General features: G+C 39.2%; 1 protein-coding gene across 2 annotated transcripts in view; it reads right to left on the reverse strand.

Annotated features, from left to right (window-relative positions):
* ccdc102a (coiled-coil domain containing 102A) overlaps nt 1-23496 on the reverse strand; it is a 35749-nt gene extending 12253 nt beyond the window's left edge. Inside the window, exons 1-7 of one of the 2 annotated variants that reach the window (XM_055022412.1) lie at nt 23265-23496; nt 9307-9741; nt 8839-9225; nt 5729-5967; nt 4678-4786; nt 2188-2304; nt 439-648 (exon numbers count right to left, since the gene is read on the reverse strand). In XM_055022412.1, coding sequence (XP_054878387.1) covers nt 439-648; nt 2188-2304; nt 4678-4786; nt 5729-5967; nt 8839-9225; nt 9307-9660 — 1416 coding nt within the window. In that variant the 5' untranslated portion in view covers nt 9661-9741; nt 23265-23496. Of the gene's footprint in view, nt 1-438; nt 649-2187; nt 2305-4677; nt 4787-5728; nt 5968-8838; nt 9226-9306; nt 9742-13360; nt 13663-23264 lie in introns of those variants that run through there. The other variant, XM_055022413.1, reaches the window with a different exon arrangement.
* Between the last annotated feature and the right edge of the window lie 289 nt (nt 23497-23785).

Raw genomic sequence — 23785 nt, forward strand, 5'->3', positions numbered from 1 at the left:
CTAGTATGTATGACCAGTTTGGAAATGGCAATGCTTGTTTCAACAAAGGGCTGGGCAGCACACACCCTGTCTTCCATTTCTTACATATAGGTTATAGTAAAGTAGTGTCACTGGCTCCTTCATTGAGTCAGAAAAAGAACAGCAACAAATCAAATCCAGTTACCTACCCAGGTCATTTTAACTTTAAGTCAGTGAACGTATGACAACCTGGACCTGTAATTCCCCTGAGCCACCACTGGAGGGAGTGGCAATGCTGAAGCCTACTTGTTTGTTTTGGGCATTGAGTCTGTGCACAGCGAGCCAGACCATTGTCTTCTAGCAAATACCAAGCAAAGCAGCAGAAAACTAATCATGAATTTACTAATTTAAGTTTTTTACTCTACTAATGTAAATTCTGTGGAAACAATTTTTGATCGCTTACAGATTTGTGGTACCTACCTTGTTTCTCTCAAACAACTCACTCTGGATGGCCTTCAAGTCTGTGTCAAGTGCCGAGGCAGCCTGCCGACGTTTCTTGGCCAGCTGCTCCTCCAGGTCTTCCACCTGAGCCCGCAGCTTTTTGTTGTCCCTCTCCAGAGCCAGTTTCTCCGTCTCCAAGCGCTCCCTGCGGCCCCACTCTGCAGCGTTCTCCACCTGCAGTCTCTCCATCTGATGAAGACATACATCCAGTGTTGCATAGACACCCAGAACATGGCAGATGCTCAGCTGAAAAACGCAGAACAAATGATAGAAATGCAGGGGACTAAAGCTGAAGCTGGATGTGGAAGTCAGACACTGGTTTGAGTGAAACACTGGAGACTTCTGTTCTGACACCTAAGCAGTCAGCCTTTCTGGGTTCAGTCTGGACTTTGGTGAAACATTATTTTCAAACTAACAACAAACAAACAAAGTTGGCTGACTGATAACTGTCAGCTGAACAGTATGGCTATGCCTGTCGTAATAAACAATAAATCAATCACACAATAAAATAAAATGAAGGTGAAAATATTGCTTGTTTGTTTTCATCGCACTTCCTACAGAAGAGATTGAATGTCAAAAAGTTTAATTCAGGTGCCGAGTCACTGACAGTCCATTTTCATTGAAGTATTTAAATATAAAAGGCCAATGCAAAATCATGCGTACTAAGAGTTTGTTTAATCGCAAAAGAAATGATGCCCATTACATCTAATTGAAAAGCCAGCACTTTGAAAAATGATGCAAACATTTGTGTATTATTGTAAACAGCAGTAAGTTCATACTTTTTTCCCCACAAAAGTCATAACTGGCAGTAAATATATTTTGAAGGGCAAATTTGTTTACAGAGACTTCAAAATCTATTTCATTTATTTATGGTTTATGTATTTGGTATATTTAAAATGTCTTCCAGTTACGGTATTAAATGTTCTTTAGAAATTAGCTTAATTATTTTTGAAAGGGCGTATTTGCATTTTTATGCCATTTTATGCTGTTAGTTTTGGTCTCAAAATTAGAATATTATTATTGTCATATTAATTTCTGGAAGAATTAATCACCCAGCAAAATTTGTTATCACGACAGGTGTAAGTGGGACTCCCTGGATTGATTGTAAAGCTGTCATAACAACCACATCATTTTCAACTGAAAGACCAGCTGATGAGCTGATCGTCAGCTGGGAGCAGCGTTTTGCTCCCAGCACGGCCTGGGAGCATTACAGGTTTTTGCTGCTTCTAGAACTTGATGGGTTTTTTGATGTGCAAGAGCCTACATATAAGAACAGAAATATGTGATGCCTCTGGCAGATACAGATTTAAACTAATCCTTCAGTTTTACCGACATTTTTCCTTTGGCTGCAAGTGCTGTTAACATTTTGAAGCAGCAGTTAGTGGAAAGGTTTGATTGCTATAATAAATATTTTTCTACCAATTATTGAGAATGGTGTAAAGCCTTGTAAAAATCTTTTACTAAACTTTAAATAAAAATAATTATTTTTGTTTTTCAAAATTTATATTTCTTTTGCATTGTTTTATCTTAGTGATAAAATGATCTGTTGCCCTTCCTATGAAAAGAAAGTTAACTGTAATACAGCAATCCTTGATGGTCATTGTGTATTTTTCATCATGATGAAACACCTGTCACCAGTTGATATCAATAAAGTGGAATCCATGGGCCCATGGTCAAGAAATTTCCTAACCCACACAAGCACCTGTCCTTGTGGTCCTGCTACCTCACCTCAGCTCGAAGCTCAGCCAGTTTCTTATCCATATTGGTCCGAGCTCCCAGTTCATCTTCCAAGTCTTCAGAGATGCGGCCTAGTTCATCTTGATGCATTTCCTTTAGCAGATTCAGCTAAATGATGTCGAAAGAAACAAGAATAATATGTATAAAAAAACATGGATCTTTCAGGAGATGCATTTCATTTTTAGAATGTTGGAAAAGAGAAGCTATTACACAAAGCACAATTCTTTCCAATGTTAAATGTGTCCTTGTAAAACCAATTCCAAGGTTTTCACTCGACTTCTTACCAGTGTTGGTGTGTGTTACCTCTGGTTCATGTTCTGTGCTCTACTCTTGCTAGGCACAGTAGACACACAGGAGAGGATAGCCATCACATTATCCTCTCCAAGCCTTGCCTTTCTCCTCTCCTGCTCAGGTCTGAGAGAAGCCATCTTGAAGAACTGATTAGTGCACCAGTCTTCACAGGTTTGCTTAATAAAATTAATAATTCAGCTGCAGTTGACCCAGAACGCTGCAGCTGATGTTCTCACTAAAACCAGGATGATAGAACACATTACCTGGTTCTACAGACCTTCCACTTGCACCCTGTAGCTCAGAGAATAGATTTTAGAATAGTTTGGTATCTCGCCTAAGAACAGAAACCTCTAGGTTTTTATAACCTGGTCTGCTCTGCATCCCCAGAACCAGAATCAAACATGGAAAAGCAGCATTCAATTTCTATGCACCACAAATCTGGAAAAAATGTTCAGAAAATTGTAAAACAGCTGAAACACTGACTTCCTTTAAATCAAAACTAAAACTCACCTGTTCAGGATTGTTTTTGAACAACAAATAAAACACTAACCAACATTTTGATGTGTAATGATGGCACTTGGCAAAACAGTGTTTCAATTGTTAATGTTTTGTGTTTCTTATGACGTAAAGCGCTTTGAACTGCCTTGTTGCTGAAATGTGCTATACAAATGAATTTGAATGACTGATTGATCAATCTTTGAAGCTGCTACTTGAATCTTATCTACTTATTTTTAACTCCGTACCTTTTTATTTGTAAATTATGAATGTTTATTTGACCTCCTTTTTCTATGTCTACAGCGCCTCCGAGAGATTTCTTTAATTATATTTCCTCGTGCAAGTAACAATGTAAATGACAACTTGTCTCCACATCACACCTAACCCTGCCACATTCCCTTTCTGCTCCAACTCCCTGCCACCCTTTCCCAGATGTTTGCAGCTGGATCTGTCCAGGCAGAGTGAAGGCTCCACACAATAAATGTCTTTAGCCAATCATTGAACAGGTTGTGAAAAAACAACAAAAACCCTGATGGGACATCACAGTATCACTAAATTGAATCTTTGCTAACAATATGTTAACCATTTTAGCAAAATTCTGTTTTAATTATTCAACTGTATTTTAAAGTCTATTCTTTGAGCTATAGGGAGCAGGTGGAAGGACTTTAGAACTGGATGATGTGCTCCATCTCCTTGATTTTAGTCAGAGCTGATCCAGAACGCTGCTGGTGGATTTTTTAGGCAGACCTGTGAAGACAATGTTAAAGTAATTGATGTGGCTAAAAATATATGCATTGATAAGTTTTTCTGGATCTTGCTCCTCCAGTCCTGGAAATGTTCTTTATGTGAAGACTTTGTTGGCCTTCTATCACTTTATGTGAGTCTGAAGGTTCAGGTCAGAGTCCATCACATCTTGCAGGTTTCGGGCCTGACTGCTAGTTTATGGTCGTGATAACTGAAGCTGTGCGTTGACTCTAGATTGTTATTCTTTAGGCTCAAAGATAATGACTTCAGTTTTGCTTCTGTTCAGTTGGAGAATGAACAGAAGCATTCTCCAACTGAAGAGAGAACTAAGAACTCTCTTCGTTTAGAACTAATTTGTTCTAAGCACCATTTCAGTGCTTCGATGGGTTCAGAGTCACCTGGTCACTTCATGATGTAGAGCTGTGTATGGACTGCGTAGTTATGGTAGCTAATCTGGTTTCCTGTAATAACCTGAGCTAGTTATTACAGTCGTTTCAGTAATATGTCAATATTATGATCAATAATATGATCAACAGTGTCAAATGCTGCACTGAAGTCCAACAGAACCATCACTGTGGTTCTTCCACAGTCTGTATTTATGTGGATGTCAGGACCACTTTGCTGAGGGAAGTCTCAGTGCTTTTGTGAGCCCACCAGGCTTATAAAACACTTGAAGAAACTCTGCAGCACTTCCATCTGGTTTCAGATTGATTTGCAGTTTCACATACACTGACCAGAGGAGCAGATTTGGGTGATTTGACAAACTTTTCTTTATTTTTTTGTGATAACAATAAAATATTCGTTCTGACTGAAATGTAAATCATCCTGTTACAAAGTTAAGAATTGCAATTTAAAGGAATCGCTGCAAATGATACAAAAGATTAACTAGTCTGACTGTCATCAGACGACTAGATCCAGTCCATGAACCAGAGCCTCTGCTGGCAGTCTCACCTGTTTGAGTGCTTCCTGTTTGCTTTTACTAAGGTCCTCGTATTTCAGTTTCCAATGGCTGAGTTCAGTCTCCAGTCTCTCGATGCTCTTACTCAGGGCCAGCTTGTCTCTGGGGAAAACAGAAACAAACATTAGCAACATAACATCAAGGGTTATTGGCTGAATAAAATGGCAACTGCTGTCTTTAAAATTTGTTCTCATAATCTGTTTTTCCACATAAAAGAGTCAAAATATTGCATTCTCCACTAGCCAGATTTTGCAATATTCAGACAAATGCTTATTTGAAACTACCTTTTTAATGGTTTTGTTTGACAAAGTTTCAGAAACTAAAAACAAATCAATAAATAGGTGTACACCCTATTGTACAATACTGTACTTTCCTTCTTCCTTTACTACAGTCATACAATAAATTAGAAAATACATAATGAAGAGTACTATTTGTGAAATTAAAAAGTACCTTTTAAAAATAACAACTTTTAAGTTTAGGCAGGTATTAAACATAATTTCAATTAAGTCCAGATTTCTGATTTTAAAAGGAGTTTTTTTATTGGTATGATATAATATTCAAATTTTTAAATGGCTTTTAGCAGAACATCATGATTAAGAGAAATAAAGGTGTTAAAACATCAGTCTAATTAATCCATCTAAACTATATTAAGAGATGAGTTATTGAAATAAATTTACTTTTCAGTAATATGATTATTTATTGAATGAGTCTTGTATTTTGTGTCATTTTTAGTATTCAATGAAAAAGACAATCATTCTAAATCACAGTTTTAGTCAGTATGACAGTTAAGCTTTTGTATCATTTTCACTTATAATAATAAGAAACTTAAGATGAATTCTATAAGTAACTGGAAAACTGCTGTTTTCCTTCAGACATTCACATTTTCCATTTGTCACCACAAAACTTAAGATAATCACCATAATAAAAATGAAGAAAACAACAGCAGTTAGCTCCCCATTATGTCAGAGATATCAAATTAACTTATAACCTGCGATCCAGTGACCTACAGTGACCCATTCCCCAGTAAGGCTTGCTCCTTCTTACTCTCTCTCTTTCAGCAAGACTTTCTGCGACTCGTCGAGTCTGAGCTGCAAGGCGTTGAGTTTGCTGGTATCTTCTTCCACTGAGCTCATGTCCTCCCACAGTTGCTTGCTCCGTTCCTGCCGGCTCAGACATGATGATGAGCGGGAGCCGGCTGAGCTGACACCCCGACTGCTCCAGCTGTCCTGAGCGTCAGAACTTGGTGCTCCACAATGCAAGACTGACTCCAGCAGCTCCAAATCCTTACAGAGAAGGAGAGAAATTCACTCCAGGAAATAAAGTCACATATTATGTTAAATAACAGAACTCATGAGGAAAAAGCAACTCAACTCAGCGCTCTTCAAAAACAGATTTGTAAAATGCCACATTAGAACAGATGCTGGTTCTATCAGATAAAGGTGATCCAATAAGTTAAGATGGATGTTCTTGTTAGTTGAAAAATGTGGTCAAGTTTGGCCTTCTTCTTTACCTAGTAGAGGCTCATCCAAGCTTGGTAAAGTATGATGGACTGAATAGAGAGTGACAGTAACAGTCACAGCATTAATACAAATATTAGGTCAAAGTCCATAGGAAGAAAAGTGAAACATCATGGGGTCTTAGCTTAGACCTCACTCTGACTATTTCTGCATCTCCACACCATGTCTATTTCCCAGGTAACCAGCTGGTGGCTACAGCAACACACACATTGCTATCTTCTCAACTGCCAGAAAAGATGGCAGTTGATTTTAGACATTTCCATGTTATGGACCATACTATCAGAAACACAGCAAACCAGGAGGAAGAAAGGCTTTAAAAATCATTATAATGAGACAAATTTAAAATGAGAATGGCCAAAACAATGGCTACAAAGATAAATGTTTGGAAACCTCAAAAGAAGCAGGAAGAATTTAGTTTTCAAAGCAAACTCAGCCCAATTCATATTTTAGTTATTTGTCAGATGGTTGTGGTGATTTCTTGGATTTTGTTGGAATTAAACAAACTGCTATGAATAGATTAGACCAATCTGAGCTATAGAAATCTGAATTGAACCAATTTTTTCCTCTTTAAAATGCATTATGACTATTTTTTTAAATTGGAGGTGCATAGATAAACTGAACAGAAATGAATTGACTGGTCACATTGAGACTAGTAGTCCTCCACAGAGTTGATTTGCGTTCCAGTACAGACCTTGGAGTCTATGCTTCACCTCCTCCCCCAAATCTCTTTTTGCCTTTTTTTCAGGTAAACAATTCTGGAATCAATATTATGTCTGCATAAATTATAAAGGCAATCTTCCCACCCCTCTGCTAAGTTCACTTCTACATTATCACATTAGCTTAGCTACACACACTTAAACAGAAACTTGTTCTACATTGCAGGCACCAGAGGGCCCTAATGTAAGCAAAACTGTGTTGAACCACATGTGGAAGCACTCTGAGGGAACAATGAAGGGGGGCAGGAAATGAAGTTGAACTGTGTCTGAGCAGTCACACACATAGACACATGCAAATACCCACACCCACCCCTCCACCCCAAACACACAATCACAGTGGACTGAAAAACCCACATGCGAACTCATCTTTTCACTGCTGCAACAATCTGATGGTCAGCATGCACAGCCAAGTTAAAGTCAGTGATTTAAACTCAGAAACTTTTAAAATGAAGAAGAATATGACATTGCTCTTAGTGTATGTATGTGAGGACACAATAAAGCTTATTTTGCACTGACTTCCGTTCATTGTTCATTCATTTCTATGGTCCAGCCCTAAACCCAACTTTTACTAATACATGAATAACCTTGACCGAAACTCAATTAACACTGGTGCTGAATGGATTGCAGTTTTCTGGCCGATTACTGATAACCAATCTTTAAAAAGCCTGTCCTGCCGATTCTCTTTTTGACCGATACCAATTTTTTTGATCTCAAATGTTGCTAAATATAGCAAGAAAGTTGCAGAGTTGGCAACAGTGGACTAACTATGAACGATATGATCTGGTGGGCTGGTCTTTGTCACAGGAAAGTAGAGGACGGTAGTTGATTTTTAGACCTTCGCTGAGGTAGATAGATTACAATACGTTCTAACTCTACGCTGAAGTCCAGCAGCTGAAGTGAGTGTCTTCTGTCGTGGTACTGGGCTCCACCTTGGAGAACAGTTAAGAAGCTCTTTTATCCAAGGAAGCTGCTGCGAGTCCACATCAAAAATAATCAGCTTAGATACTTTAGATACCTGTTCAAATGTTTCTCCAGATGCCTCTTTTTGGCAGCTTTCCCAGGGGACCTCAAAGGAGATCTCGTGGTAAACCCAGAACTCACAGAATGTACTGCAAATCACCTTGGACTCTCGTTTTCCCTTCAAGATTTGTTAAATCCACTTATTTATTAAATCCACTTATTTTAACCAAGTTCAAATGAGCAGAGAGGGTATGGTATGTATGTATGTATGTATGTATGTGTGTGTGTGTGTGTGTGTGTGCGTGCGTGCGTGCGTGCGTGCGTGCGTGCGTGCGTGCGTGCGTATGTATGTATGTATGTATGTATGTATGTATGTATGTATGTATGTATGTATGGATGGATGGATGGATGGATGTATGGATGTATGTATGGATGCATGTAAGTATGTATGTATGCATACATGCCACAGAGGCAGATTAAAGGTTTGCAGAGGAGTGCAGATTCATCTCAATTCATTAATTTATTCACTAATTCAATTCAGAGACGAAAACCTCTGTTTAACATAGATTCATTGCACATGTTCAGATATTTGATTTTTGATTGATTTCATACATCCATGTATGGATATATGGATGGTCCGATTCTGTTTACCATACCACATCATGTTTATTTACACTGCACTTTAAAAAACAATAAATGGTTGACCAAAGTGTTGCACAACAGGTAAAATACAAGACAGTTGATTTTGTTAGTGTACACAGAGACAACGGTAGAACCTTCAACTAGATACCGAAATAAAATCAGTCTGCGCCCTCTGCTGGTGAGCTAACTGAAGCTAGGAGTATTGACACACAACGTCATTCAAAAAGTCTTACAGGAAAATAAACAAAAAATAAGAAATATATTAAACTAATATGATAACATTATATTAGTTGGTAGGACTGGGATCAAGACCTCTCACCTTCTGCTGGCCCATCTTCTCTCTGTCCAAGTCCACATCCCTCACCGGTTCTGCTTCAGGAGACCCTGGTGCTCCCTCCTCAAACTTGCAGTCTGTTATGACCTTAGAGGATGAGAGAGACGGTGCCGGGGAGGAGGGAGTAGCAGATGAAGAAGAGGAGGAGGAAGCACTGTGATGGAGAGGTGACAAAGGTAAGGAAGATGTGCCGGTAGTCAGATTAGCAGTGGGGTCGCCACGGAGATGCAGTGTCTCTTGTCGCAGCGCCTCATTTTCGGTGGCAAGCTCCTGCCGCTCCCGCCGGACGCCGGTCAGCTCCTTGGTGAGGGTATCCAGCCGCTGCCTCAGCTGCCGGATCTCATCCCGAGCTCTGTTCCGTTCTGCACGGACCTGACAAACAGGAACACCACCACTAAACTAACGGCTTTCTGGATAATCATATCTGCAGTAGGTTCAATAATCTCTCCCCACCTTACTCCACTTCTCTCTCCAGTTGGCTGTGCAGTCGGACCACCACCTCATGGTCTTTTCCATCTGGGCTGCCCTGGCCCGAGCTTCCTCCAGCTCCCGGAGCCTCAACTCCTCCCTGGTCTCCCAGTCACCTCCAGCTCCTTCACCCAGAGGACCTAGACCCAGACCTCCAAGTCCAGGCGACAGCAACAGAGGGGGGCTGGAGCTGGGAGTTCCCCCAGTAGGGCTGGGCGTGTGGGCCAGGCTGTCTGGGGAACGGATCCCACGGTCCGACCCCAGACCTATGCTGCAGAGAAGGCCGCCTCCGGCTGACTTCCCGCCTTCAGACAAGTGTGGGCTGGGGCTATGGTTCATTATGGCAAAGTGAACAACCAGGATAAACAGAGTGAAGAAATGGGGTGGAGATTCAGGAGAGCATATCTGATCTGTAAAAACCTGGAGACACAGAAACAGGATACATAATACCTAGCCATAAAAAAAAAGCTTTTCGATAACAGTAACTTGTTTTTCTGTCATTAGCACATTTAGCAGCATAAAATTGCAGCACAAAGAGGATGAATAGAAAAAAACCCAAGATAAAGGTATGTTTACATGTCTCTTGGTACTGCTTCTTTAGCGTCATCGTGTTTGATTATTCTAAATTCACTATGGTATGTTGGGGGTTTTACTGAATTTTCTTCTGGAATTGTGATGTTCGTGACTGGAATCGGTTCTTGTGGTGTGTTGCTCCTGCCTGTAGCTGGACACACAAACCGACCGAACCTGTTGGAGGTTTGATTTTCCAAACCTCTGTGACCACAGAGGTTTGGAAAATCAGCCAACAATCTTCAAATCGTGTGAATCAGAAAAAAGACTCATAAGCTCCACTCCTCTCATCTCATCTCGACCACTGCTCTAAAGCTTTCTGACTCTGGTTGCTATGGTAATGTTTACATATCTCTTCAAAATAAGATACAGATGTGCCACAAAAACGACCATTTTACTTTTGTGAAAATTTTAACTCTCGATAACTAATGTCCGTAACTTACGGGTGCAAAACACCGATTTCTCCACTCAGTGCTTCAGACAAATTATCTGCCAGTGCGGAAAAATTAGTTTTTTTTTTCCTTTTCTGAATTGATTTTAGGTGTTTCTCCCATCTGGAAGTGATGAGAGACAATGACACCCGAAGTGTTGCTTTTGAAGCAGTTTGAAGGTTTCATTGCCTCATTAACGATCCGGTCACCATATCAAGCAGAGCGGTTTGGACTGTGGGAATCACCTATCGGGATAAATCCATTCTCCTGTCTCTTCTCTGGGCCTTTTCCTTTTTGCAAAGAAATTTTCCAAAGACATCTGATCTGTTTCTGACTCATTTTGCTGCTTGTGGCTTAATGTTGGCGCGTAAGACGTAACCGAGAGAATCCAGTTAAAGGATTTCCAAAATATAGATCCCCCGGGCCCAAATGATACATAAAACGGAAATATTTAATTATTTCTTGCGCGGCCCAGTACTAATGGGTCCACGAAGCGGTACCGGTCCACTGCCCGGTGGTTGGGGACCACTGATAACAGGGATTCCCACCAACTCCTCCTTCCTTGCTATGAATAAAAATTAAAAATTCTGGTATTCAGATTTTTTACCAGCATTTCTTTTGTCCATTTATAAGCACTGGAAGGCTGGTTCACTCAGGGTGCCAAACAGGCCAGGACCGTCTCTGCCTTCAATCATTAATTGGCTCAGAGGTGGAAGAAGTTTATCGTGTCACAAGAGTCACTCGGTTTATGGCTCTTTACAAGTAGCAGAAAAGCAAAGCAATGCTTTTCTATAGAATCAGTCCTCTGCAGGAACAAGCACCAGACACACTATGCATTGCAAATCATTGTAAGAGTAAGTGACTGCTAGTATACTAAAACCTTTCACATAAAATTATGTTGTGCTTAATCCCAGTATTTCAGATACCGCGATTAAAGCTTTCAGTAGACATCAAATAACATTAAAATGAGTGATGGTGAAATCATTTCTATTGCAACGCCAATTATTCAAGCATCACTGGCTCCAAACTTCTATAACAAACATTTTTTCTTTGTTAGTCACAGACTTCTTGAACCTGAGCCAGAGGGAAGTCTTCAACATTTTAAACAGAGGCTGGATTTTAAGATTCTTGATTAAGCCAGACGAAGAAAAATAGCATAAGGTTTCACAAAAATAAGCTACACTAATTAAAGAGCAAACATAATCTTTATGAAAATATATATTTTTATAAGTGGGAATATAAAATCTACAGACATGCATGTCTCCAAGTTCCCAAAAGAGTCACCTGCAGAGAAAATCAAGTCTGCTGCCTTGCAGAGTTCATATCCATTCCACATTTTAACAGTTTCTTACATTTAACCACAAACTTCAACTGGATTTTGGTCTAACCATTTGTGACCATCCAGGACTATTGAATAGATAACTATTTTTCTCAAATTAAAATCTGAAAAAACTCTCATGCATGTAAAGCCATAAATCACTTTCAAATTAAATTAGGAATTACCAATCATCAGCACTCCATTTGAATGGCTAGGAAAGGACACTGTTGGCCCTCTACAAAGAAAGTAAATCAGGCAATCATTATATGCGTGTGAAACTGGATTGGGCTACAAAATATCCAGAGGTCTTTCATTTGAAATCAATAAAAGCCAAAGCAGTTGCCTTCTGTCTCATACTGCTCTTCTCACTGGCTGGGTTTACCTCACTGACTGTTGAACTAACTTTCTGTCTACTTTGTTGAAGTAGGTGTACCAACTTCTCGGGATTAAGTCAACAACATACCTTCCTCAGACAGAACGCTTCAGACCTTGAAACAAATCTTATGCAAATTTGTGAATGAAACTGGTACAGACTGAGATTAGCGGCTATCTCACCTTTTTGTTACACATATAGAAGCAACCCAGGACTCTACCTTTTTTCACCATTTGAATTACTGTATGGCTGAACCTCTTGTCTCCTCTGAGGGAGACATGGTTAGTATTGTCAGTTTGAGTTGACATGCACATAAAAGTTTATGTTTTGAAAATAACTTTTTCACTTCATGAGACAAAAAATAATGATTCTAATTTAAAAAAAAGTTTTTTAAACCATTTCTTTTTGCTTTAGAAAAATAAAAAGTGTTGATCAATATCTTATTTTGTTTTATTTGAGATTAGTTATTTCTTTTTATTGAATAATTGTGAAACAAATGACACTGACCTGCATGCTTAGATGTTCCCCTGCTTCAACACACACCATTCTGAAGATTGCAATTCAACCAAACCCTGTTAATCAGCCATCTGTTGACATCATACGTGCTGAAGCCTAAAACTTGCAGGGCAGTGTGCCTTGAGGCCCAGGATTGACAACCACTGGATTAGACATTGGCATTTCGATCAATAGAAATCGATACAAAATAACATTGTTTCAATGACATCTTTTCAACATTAGTTAACTGGCTAGAATTAAATGATTGTTTGATTGTTGATCCACCATCAATTGTAGTTCTTAACCAAAAATCAAGGTTTTTGATCATAATTCAACATTGAATTACCATAGCTTGCTATCGGGGTCGATTTTAATCTAATGTCTAAATTAAAATCTAAACACTAAATTTTAATCTCAGTGTCTGGGTAAAACTACTTAACAAAAGAACATCTTATCATATGGGCCCCCAGGTATATTTATTCAACAAGATATTCTAGTGTTGTAAATTTTACAGTACATTCCTGAACCGTGACTCAACTGTCTTTATTCCAAGCCAGCACAAATATACGCATACACTATACACACACTCTGCACACAGACTCTCTAGCTAACCACTAGTCAACCTACCAACGCAATCAGGACTTTAGAGTCCAGCCTAAAACAGGGAGACAGTGTTGTTAGGGAGATCAGTATCTCCCTAACTTGCTTTGTTTTTTTTATTTCAATAAAGATAATGCATGTTTTACAGACTGGTAAGCATAAAAAGGCCACTCACAGTACGCATGAAGAGAACATAGAGGTGAACATTTAGACAAAGGAAAGTAATACATTTACAAAAAGCAAACAAAATACCTTTGTTGCAAGTCTCTACACGTGTCCTTTGGTAAAGGTGTTTTAACTTTGTTAAGTCTCTTCTTCGGTGCCACAGTGTACGTTTTTCCCATTTATTCATAAAGATGTTTTCTTTCAGTCTGAAAATTAAGGTAATTCTTGCAGTCACAAATTTTATTATCAGGTGTAGCTGGCAGAAGAGAGTCATGATACAACAGCATTCATAACAAATGAAGGACTATCCAGGTTCTGTGGAGTTCCAAGTGCATTTTTCAAACTCATGTCTCTGGTGATCAAAGGCTTTAAAGTGGTTCAGAACTACCCAGAAGATGATTATAGGTGGCTCTGAAGGAAGTGGGCCTCCAGGTCAGTACAGAAAAGTGTTATTTTAACCAGGAAAGTCTGCAGTTCCTGGGATACATGTTGTCAGCCTAGGGTCTTCTATTGAATGAGGACCATCTAGGAGCAATTACTGAAACCCCAGCACCTAATAACATCTCTACTTTGCACTCAGTCCTTGGGCTCAAAGCATGGTGCTCAAAGTTTGTGCAAAATTATGCATCACAGGTAGAGCCCATGTGTGTTTGCATACATAATTACGTATTCAAGTGGACTGAGGCTACTAAACAAGTCAAGCTTCAACACAATTAAGGAATGCACCGTGAACAGCCCAGCACTGTCCACCTTTGACCCAGGGCTCCCAACCATTGGATCAACAAATGCTTCAAAATATTGTTTAAGGGCCAAACTCACAGTTTATCACGGTTTGAATTCATGTTTAACAGAAGGATGATCACAAAAGTGAATATTGGCCCAGCTAGTAAAGTCAGACTCCTGCCAACTGCGTGATCATATTGCCTCCAGACAGAAAGCAACGAAAACTTGCACAGAGCTGAAGCAAGGTGCAAAAGTACCCCAGATCAAAAAAGGAATTCTAATTCGAGTGAGAAAGCCCTTTCATTTTAAAAAGACTGTCAAAATTCCATGCACCTATCAGAGTAATGGAGAAGGTGCAAGCTCCTATGTGCTGGAGGATGGCCGCACTCTCTTATCCCAGAAGCTGCAATAGACATCATGACAAGTCCTGCTGCTCCAGATAACGGAGTCAGGGCCTTCACAAAACTCAAACGACAAAACAAGACCAGCTGGGGTCAAGAAGAGGCCTGCTTGGCTTAGAAATCATGAGCATTACTCAAACCAATTGGCATTTGGGGAAGAAGGAAAAACCATTACAAGCAATGTCAAAAAAAAATTAAATGCTTGAAGAATGCAGAGTGACTAAAATGCACTGAGTGTTCATATTTGAAGTTATTTTGCAAATATACACCGAGTAAGTGGGAATGTTTGATACCAGCTCTTAGAAATGTTTAGTCAAGTTCAGGTTAAAAGTCAGACACAGTTATAAAAGATACATTTTATACAATGGTAAAAGAGCAGTTTACACTGCTTAATGAAGAGAAGCAGCTGTTTAAATATGTATTACATTTTGGACAGAATATTTTTTGAATTTAGAAAATTCATGCTCTGTTCCAACTGGTAAGTTTACTAAACAAGAGGGGAAATGTGTTGTGTATTCAGTCACTATACTTCAACACTAGATGTCATCATAACCACTATCCTGACTGAGAAGAAGACCAGCAAAAGGGTTGAATAGAGTTCATATCGGAGTTTTGCTCTCTCTTTTTTGCCTTCTTTCTTTCTTTCTTTTCTTCTACGTGTCTATTTATTACGTGCACACTACAAACTGTAATCAAAATAAGTTTGGGTTTCCATTAATTCAATCCAAGATGCTCCAGTTCAGTCTTTTAGATGAAGCGCCCATGAAACGTGGCTAAAACACCAAACACAAGGATCATCTATAATTATCATCACACTGGTGTGATAATACCCTGACAGCAATGTTAGTTCTGAACTGCTAGGGTTAAAGTGTATCTATTTGTGTTGAAGTTATCAAAACAGAAGAGGGCCTAAAACATGACTCTACCCATTGCAGATGCAGCTCCACTGCTGGGCTGCCACATCTGGAATACAGATCACCAAAAGCCACCAGAAGCAGGCTTTGGTATGACAAAGCTTTTCTCAGTGGGTCAGTGTGTGAGCGTGTAGGTAAGGTTTGGGAATGTTGGAAGTAATTTTCAACCACTTCTAAACAACCACACATAATGACAAACAGAATGGCCAAAATTTAGGCAGAGATTCCGGTTAACATTCTTGATATGTGTAGGTCATTCCTAACTGTGGTCTACGCATTAAGGCACACTACCAAAAGGGAAAAAAAACTAAACTAATCCAATGACAACTATACAAATACACCCATACATAAATAGCACAAACATCAAATCACACAAACTGTGGAAATGATTTTAAAAAAGCTCATAGTAAGCAGGAGCTTTTAAAAAGCTTCCAAAAGTGGAAGCTTTTGGACTAAAAACATTTCTTTGTAGCCTCCAACTAAAACTCTGCTGCTGGCCATAATTACCAGGTCCTAAACAAATGCAGCTAAATGCAGACACACACACCATCTACCCATCTGGATGGAAAGTCTTGTTAAAAAAAGACTTTCCATTCAGTCTTATGTGCTCAAGTATACCTTGGTAATTGCCTATCGTTTATTTACTTAACTTTGATTTAACCAGATACTCATCATCATCAAAACTTTTTTTTCCTATATAAGCCAGACTTTCATTGTTTTTTTCCCCTAATCAATAATATATTTAGGAGTTTTTAAAAAATCAGATGTCAGCTTTTATTTTTAGACATCAGTTAGATTTAGTTCTCAACTCTCTGAACTCCAGAGAAGGTATTTTCTTCATCTAGGGACAATAGTGAATTCAGTGTAGGGTAACGAGCAAAATATTGTGCTACTTTTCAGAGACACCTCCTCCCAGAATCACACAACAGATCAGCAACAGAGCCAACTGTCACTAAAACGTCTCTTCTGAGACGTGGTGATGAAAACAAGGGAGGAAGAGGTTGAATTAAGAAAACATGTAAATGAAAGTTGCAGTCTTAAGGACATGCTGAAAGTAAACAAAGAGAACTGGAATCTGTTAAAGCAACCAGAGAGAGTAAAGAGACACCGTGTGCCTCAAGCAGAGACCCATACTCTTGACCTTCAAAGCCAACATTTCCACACATTTTAAATGCTTCTTGCTCCAAAATATCTGATTCAAATGAAATTATCTCCACATTTCAATCGCCATTTTTTCACAAAAACTAAAGACTGTCAATAGTGATTTGAATGAAATCCAAAAAACCCCAATACAACAGCAATCAGAGCTTGAGTAAAAGTTTCCCGTTTAGTTTGAGCTGCATTTATAAGGAAGCAGTCAGAGACACAAAGACCAGTTCTCCTTGTACTGCCTGACAATGAGAGGGTGGAGCAAAAATATTGAGGATGTTGATATTCCACACAGGAAGACCCTCTGGACAGAAACAGACCACCACATACCAGAACAACCCAGTCAACCCAATTTTCACATGAGGACAAAGCAGTAGCTTTGTCTAAAAACTGCAGTCAGCAAACTTTTGAAATGGCGCAAAAGAAAAAAAAAGGGGGGGAGAAAGCAAATTAGGCAAGTTTCCATCTACTGGTTTACAATAACTCTGAAGAATTTGAATTAATTTGAATTACAACATTTAATTTCCCTTTGGGATCAATAAATATCAGGATTTGAATTGGGAGCAAATCAACCAGGCTACAAAAAGAGTAATTTCATCAGAAATGACATGTGGCTGTAATAAACAACATAGAGAAGTTACAAACTAGCATGCACCACAAAATGGAGAGAGTCCTCCCCTTCAAGCTGGAGGTTCAGAGAATTTTCTCAGAGTTCGGTGCCTCTGGTAAGAGAGGCACCAGTGGATGAGAGCGTTCGCCATGTAAAAACTTACTCATGAAACATGTTTCCATCTCCCACTTTCTGCAATGACTCTTAGTATTAGGAATGCACAATATATACGGTATACAGTAGAAATGATTTAAATTTGCCCTACAATAAAGAGTAAACATTTTGTTTTACCACCTTAAAACAAACCATAGGTGCTTAAATACCACCAATGGTGCTAACTGCAAGTTCCAGCCACAACACTGGGAAGGAAAAGCAGGATTTGACAGACATTCATCACATTAAAGTTTCATCCATCCATGTTTTTATATAGAGATATTTTTTCACTTATTTATTTAACTTTGATTTATCCAGATACTCATTGTTGAGATTATGCTGTTGTCTATCAATTCTAGGTCTCCCTTATAATAAAATTTAAGGGAGACCTCACAATGATAGGAAACAACATACAACACAATTTACAAATATTACCAACAAATAAGATCCACAAAAGAGGGATAAACAAGTTTTAACACATAATGCATGCACTCTAATTAGTATATTTTTTTCTTCCTTTCTATTATAAGCTTTATATAAATAATATTGTGATATACATCTTTACCACCACCCATCATAATATATACTGCTCAAAAAATAAAGGGAACACCCAAACAACACAATATAACTCCACGTAAATCAAACTTCTGTGAAATCAAACTGTCCACTAAGAAAGCAACACTGATTGACAATCAATATCACCGCTGTTGTGCAAATGGAATAGACAACAGGTGGAAATTATTTTCATATTTATTTCATTCATTCAGAACTAGGATGTGTTATTTGAGTGTTCCCTTTATTTTTTTTGAGCAGTGTATATTGTGATATAAATTTTATGTCATATCTCACGTCCCTATACAGTATGTAGCTTAGCTGCTACAGTTTCACTATGCGACATCCACCGAGGAAACATTACAACTTCAGTTAGAAAAATTGCACCTCTGATGACAGAACAATGGCTTCTGACCTTCAGTATGTCTGAGCTCCATACCTGGTAACAGTGAAAGGTGATAGTCTTCATCAAGCCTCTGCAGCCATCCTGCATGGAGCTTTGGAATCACATGAAGCAACATCCCAGAAATGGGTCACTGTCATCTTAATGCAAAACCCTGATGAGAAGCATTCAACCTGTGCTTTAGCAAAGCTTGCAGATTTTCTGACACTGACACACCTTAGTTAGTTGTTATTGTTAATTGACCAATCAGTTCTCAGAATGACTATAAGGTGAAACGATTTCACATTTTAGGAAGTGAGCGGATGTGAAGAAAGAGCCAGCAATGTACAGCATGCTGTCCCAGGCAGAGGGTGAACTGTGGGAACCAGGAACACATGGACTGGATTTCAGCTTCTGTCTCCACAGCCCATTTGTTTCCATGGCAGCCACACACAGAAGTCACCTATCAGGATAGGTGCTCCTGGCAAAAAGATGGAAATCTTTCAGGACAGACTGAAAGATGGAAATAGTGCCAGTGCTCCACTGATCTGTATATCTGCTCCTCCATTAAGTCTCATATCCCTTTCTGTTGAAATAAAGCCTCAGGAGAGACCACATACTTTGATTCTTTTACTGACTTGCTGCAGCAGCATCTGAACAACCAGCATGACCTGAGTGAAAGTTGGGAAAAGGTGGTGCCAGATATAGATCCAAATAAATAACATAAGAGGTGATTTGGAGCAGCAATAGAGCACAGGGGGTCAACCTTGGCAGGAATGACCACCTTGAAATATTGAACTGGAAGTGGAAATGGTGATCCAGCCCACTGTTCAGAAAGGTCAAGCTGACAGGGGTTGGAGGAAAGATGTGGTACCAAATCTGAAAGAAGGTGATGACATTGAGCAGCACCTAATAACACTTGAGGCTGACTGGGCAATGAGGCTGATTCCATACTTGTCAGGAAAAGCTTTTGAGCAGCCTATGTGGCCATGGCAGGAGAAGACAATGGAGATTACAACACAGTAAAAGACACCATTTCTGCCAAGTATGACATCAATGAAGAGGTCCATGAACAGCGGTTCCAGATGCCTGACACCTTCCCCAGTGAAAGTCCAAAAGAATTCTACAACCAACTTAAGGACTTGTACAAGTATACAACCAGAGAAGAAAATCAACATACAGATTGAAGAAGCCATCATCCTGGAGCAGTTTTATCACATTTTGCCTCAAGACCTTAACATTTTTTTATGAAAAAAAAGGGGTCCAAAGTCAGCACAAGAAGCTGAGTGGAAACCTTTCAAGCAGTTTTAACCTGTGTATCGGAAATATACACAGGGGATGTCCCACAATGGACCCCGTTTCTTACTCCGCCTCAGATCTTGGCACAGTGTTCAGGAGTAGCATGCCAGATGTCACAGTCAAACAGTGAGGAAACGCTATGTTGCTCACTTCTGGGTTTCTTTGACAATTGAAATTTAACGGTACAGTTTGGTACAACTTTATCACAGCCTGGCTTTGGGTATAAAAGCACAGCGCTCCCTCCCATCCTCTGTTGACAACAGAGGATGTCAACACTCTTTGGTCTGGATCACACCCCATTCCCTCTGCTCATCCCTTCACTCGGTTGTGTTTTTTGGCTCCACCGCATTTTCTGAAATTTTTCCAAATTTGCCACGGGGTTTAACTTTCAGACATTAGTTACACTTTGAAGAGTCATCGCATGCTTTCAAAATAATGGCTGCTAATTTTTAGCAGTTTAATGCTTTTCTGCTAATATTTGTTTAGATAGATTGTTCTTATCTATACATCAATATAGATAGATATCTATTTAGGCTTGTGATTCTCAAACTTTTTCAAGTTGAGGACCACTTAACCATTTAACACACAGTCACAGACCACCTAACCTGAAATCTCTCCCCAATAACACATCTTAATATGTAATGCAGCCTGAAATGAAATATTAGTCTCTTAACTCAAATGTAGTTGTTTTCTTTGTTCATTCTAATGAGAAGAGTGGTACTGGCCACAACAAAGCCATGAACAGATCTTCTTGGGTATTTGAGTTATTTACAGATTCTGAAAGTATGAAGTCTAAGCTTTCCAATGATATCAAACACATGGAAACAATAATATAAAAAAGTTGTTCTTTATTACTGCGACAGACTGGCGACCTGTCCAGGGTGACCCCGCCTCTCGCCCGGAGCGCAGCTGGAGATAGGCACCAGCACCTCCCGACCCCGTTAGGGAGAAGGTTGCTCAGAAAATGGATGGATGGATGTTCTTTACTACCAAGTGTTATGTGCATTAATAACATTTCAAGCTATTTGTGATTTAGAAGCACAATAACAAAAATAGACTCAAGTTTCTTTAACAGAAAAAAAAATATATAAAAATATAAAAATAATTAACCCATTTCTAGCAATTATCATATTTATGCAATTTAATATCTTTTAATTAAATAAAAACAACAATAGTTGTTGACCTGAAAGCAGACCATCATTCTTAGCAAAGTTATAAAAAAACAAAGATTAACTGGAGTAATTCATACTGCTAACCATTCAAAGGAATCCAATCGCTACTGAAAAACACATCAACTCTCAGCAGCTATGACCTAGCTTCCTCTGATCATAAGTAGTCCTGGAGTTGTTTTCTTTCCAACGGTACCTGATTTCAAGTCAGTTTTCCATCATTATTTTTAACACGATCCTAACACACACTTCCAGCTAACTTCACGTTAAATAAATAGTCATTTACATGCAGTACCTCGCAGACCACTTTCAAAATAATGGCTGTTAACTTTTAGCAGTTTAATGGTTTTAACTGCCTGCAGACCACCAGTGGTCCAGGGACCACAGTTTGAGAAAGACTATCACCATAAGCATTTGAAGTAAACATAATTAATCCAGAAGAAGAAACTGCCACTAAATATTTCACAGTATTATTTGCATAATAGTGACTATATGATTCACTTCTGGAGTCCAACTTTTTAGCTTTCTGCAACATGGGCTCTGTGCAGTCAATTACACAAGTAGTGTTGGTGAAATGCTCTTACAAACTTTTGACAATCTTGCTTTAATTGTTTCGAGAAATCACAGAATAAGGTCTTTGGACTATTTTCAGGCGTTATGTATGTCCACATTCCAACAGTCTTACTGACTTGATCCTGTGATATTTTGAACCTCTGTGCTAAATCAGCCATGACAAAGTTCTGTCTCAGCTTCATCAAGCTAATCACAATTTGGTTCACCACAGGCATTGTTGAAGCGGGAGCCAATGGTTTAAGGCAAGACACAAGTGTGTGAAACTCTGAGTGGAATCCCTTTGTACAAGAGTTTACATCAGTGAAAATACTGTCTGCAACAGAGTTTGGCAATACTGGGGGTGGTGCACTCACTCCACATGTGATTGTAGGCGCTTTGGCATAGATGTAGTCAGGGCTAGCCCAAGCCTTCATGGGGCCGTAAGTGAAATTTGGTTTTGGGGCCCTCTATTTCTACTAATAATGTGGACTGGCTGCAATCTACAGTCAGACAATTAGATCATTCACATACTTGCTAAACTTATTGCATTTCTGACAGTGCTGTTTACATTATAGCCAATATACATCTATAATATAGGACACATGTATCAGCCAGCCGATTTTCTTAACTTTTGGGAATCGGTGACCGGCTGATACTTACATGTGAAGGTGATCTTATCCCCTGATCTTGTCTACCTCAGCAAAGGTCTAAAAATCAGCCAATGTCCTCTTCTGCCCTACAGTGAGAGAGGTTTGACTGACACACCAGACCACCAGATCATGTCTTTATTTTTGCAGTTATCAATATGCTTCTTCCATAGGCTTGTTATCCACAAAGTGAAATGAATACATATTGAGCATTTTTAGGGGTCTTTTCAAAGTTAGATATTTTTAGCCAAATTTTTTTATTGATTCATCATCTGTTGGTAGGCAATGAAAACTGTACCAATTATCACAAGTACATTCCTGTTTTGTTTTGGGAGCATGTTCAAAACTTACTTATAGCAACCACAAATTCAACTTGGTCTCATCATTTGTACAGCTACAGACAACACATGTGTACCTGAGCTCTGAAAGGACATCTTACTGAACATTATTTTTGCCTAATATTTTACAATAACGGAAAAGAGAAATGCAGTGTCTACAATGAATACATTGAGCCTTCAGACAATGAATGGAGAAATCCTTTTGTATTGCGATAAAACATTATGTTAAGCTCCCCCATCGCTATTCCGCCATTAACAATCCAGACAGCAATAGCTGTTAGGAGACATTTACAGTAGTAAATCTTCTGATAGTCATAATGTTAGACCAGAAGGAGCATTACCCCTGACACAGCTTAAAAATATAACTGGCAAACCTTATACGGGATATCTGAAAAGCAGCCATTTTCAGGGCAACGAGGCTATTGCAGCAGACAGCCTGACTAATGAACCAGATGAGATTAGCTTGGAATGCTCCCAGTGAAAAGAGTTAGACACCAGAAGGAGGGGAGATTTTGTGTAATATCCCTTTACAAGCCACAAATACCTTGAACTTTTAATTATTCTATGCTCAATATAATTAATAACATTATCATTGCTGTGGAAAAAGTTAGTGGTGAAAATAACTGTTGCTTTTCTATTCTTAATAAACTCCTATGCCATACATTTCAGTTTTAAATTTTGTTAGCAGAGTGAATATTTGACATTTGACTTCCCACTGCTACCAAAATAATCCAGTTCCTGCGACTGACTGAAGATATTTCAGTAACTCACCAGATTCAAGCACAGTCACGGCTCCTTTCATTTGTTGAACTCTTCACATCAAAAACTTATTCCCATTTTAACACAGCAGTCATGATTTACTTCAGTATTTTAGCTGTAAGAACCAAAGCAGGCATGAGCATGACTGAACTTCCAGAGCCCAGCTGCTCTGTGGATCTCACAGCTCCAGCTTGCAGACCAGACATCCACTAAGAAGTTGGCAGGATGAAGACGTGTGTATCTCCAAAAGAATTCAGCACACAGCAGAAAACATACAGTCTTCTCACTCCAGTGGAAACATGGAAATCCAACAACCCGAGGAAAACGTAGAAAGAAAGCAAACCTGAAATGATGCCACCACCACTGGGCTCCGTCTGGCTCCACCGCTCCTACAACAAAGAGCCAAGCCGAAATGAAGCGCCGATGCTCCTCTAGGCTAGCTAGCCTGATGCATTCCCACCAGAACAGCGCCAATGTCCCGCTTTATGCTACTTAGCCTCCATTTGAATGTCTGCTTACCGACGTTTATTCTCTCCCAGTCTGGAATCTGGATGGAAAATGACTTCCACCCTGAGAAAACATAACAGGCGGATCTCTCGCCCGTGAACTATCAACCTGGCCAATAAGCTATCGATATGTTGAAGTGGACTACTTTTAGCCAATTGGGTCCAGCTTCCAGCACACAAGAGCACGATGATTGGAAGCTGAGGAGAGACCTCCTAGTTAATATTACTAACGTTTCCGATGGAATGTGTTTGAAGTTCTACAACGCACGGGTTACATCCAGATTCACATTTCAATTAATAAATTGTTAAAGATGATGTGGGATTAAAGACATAAAACTCCAAGGTAACGCCAAAAAAA

The sequence above is a fragment of the Poeciliopsis prolifica genome, unplaced genomic scaffold, assembly GCF_027474105.1.
Source record: "Poeciliopsis prolifica strain line A6 unplaced genomic scaffold, Auburn_PproV2 SCAFFOLD086, whole genome shotgun sequence".
Taxonomy (NCBI): Eukaryota; Metazoa; Chordata; class Actinopteri; order Cyprinodontiformes; family Poeciliidae; genus Poeciliopsis; species Poeciliopsis prolifica.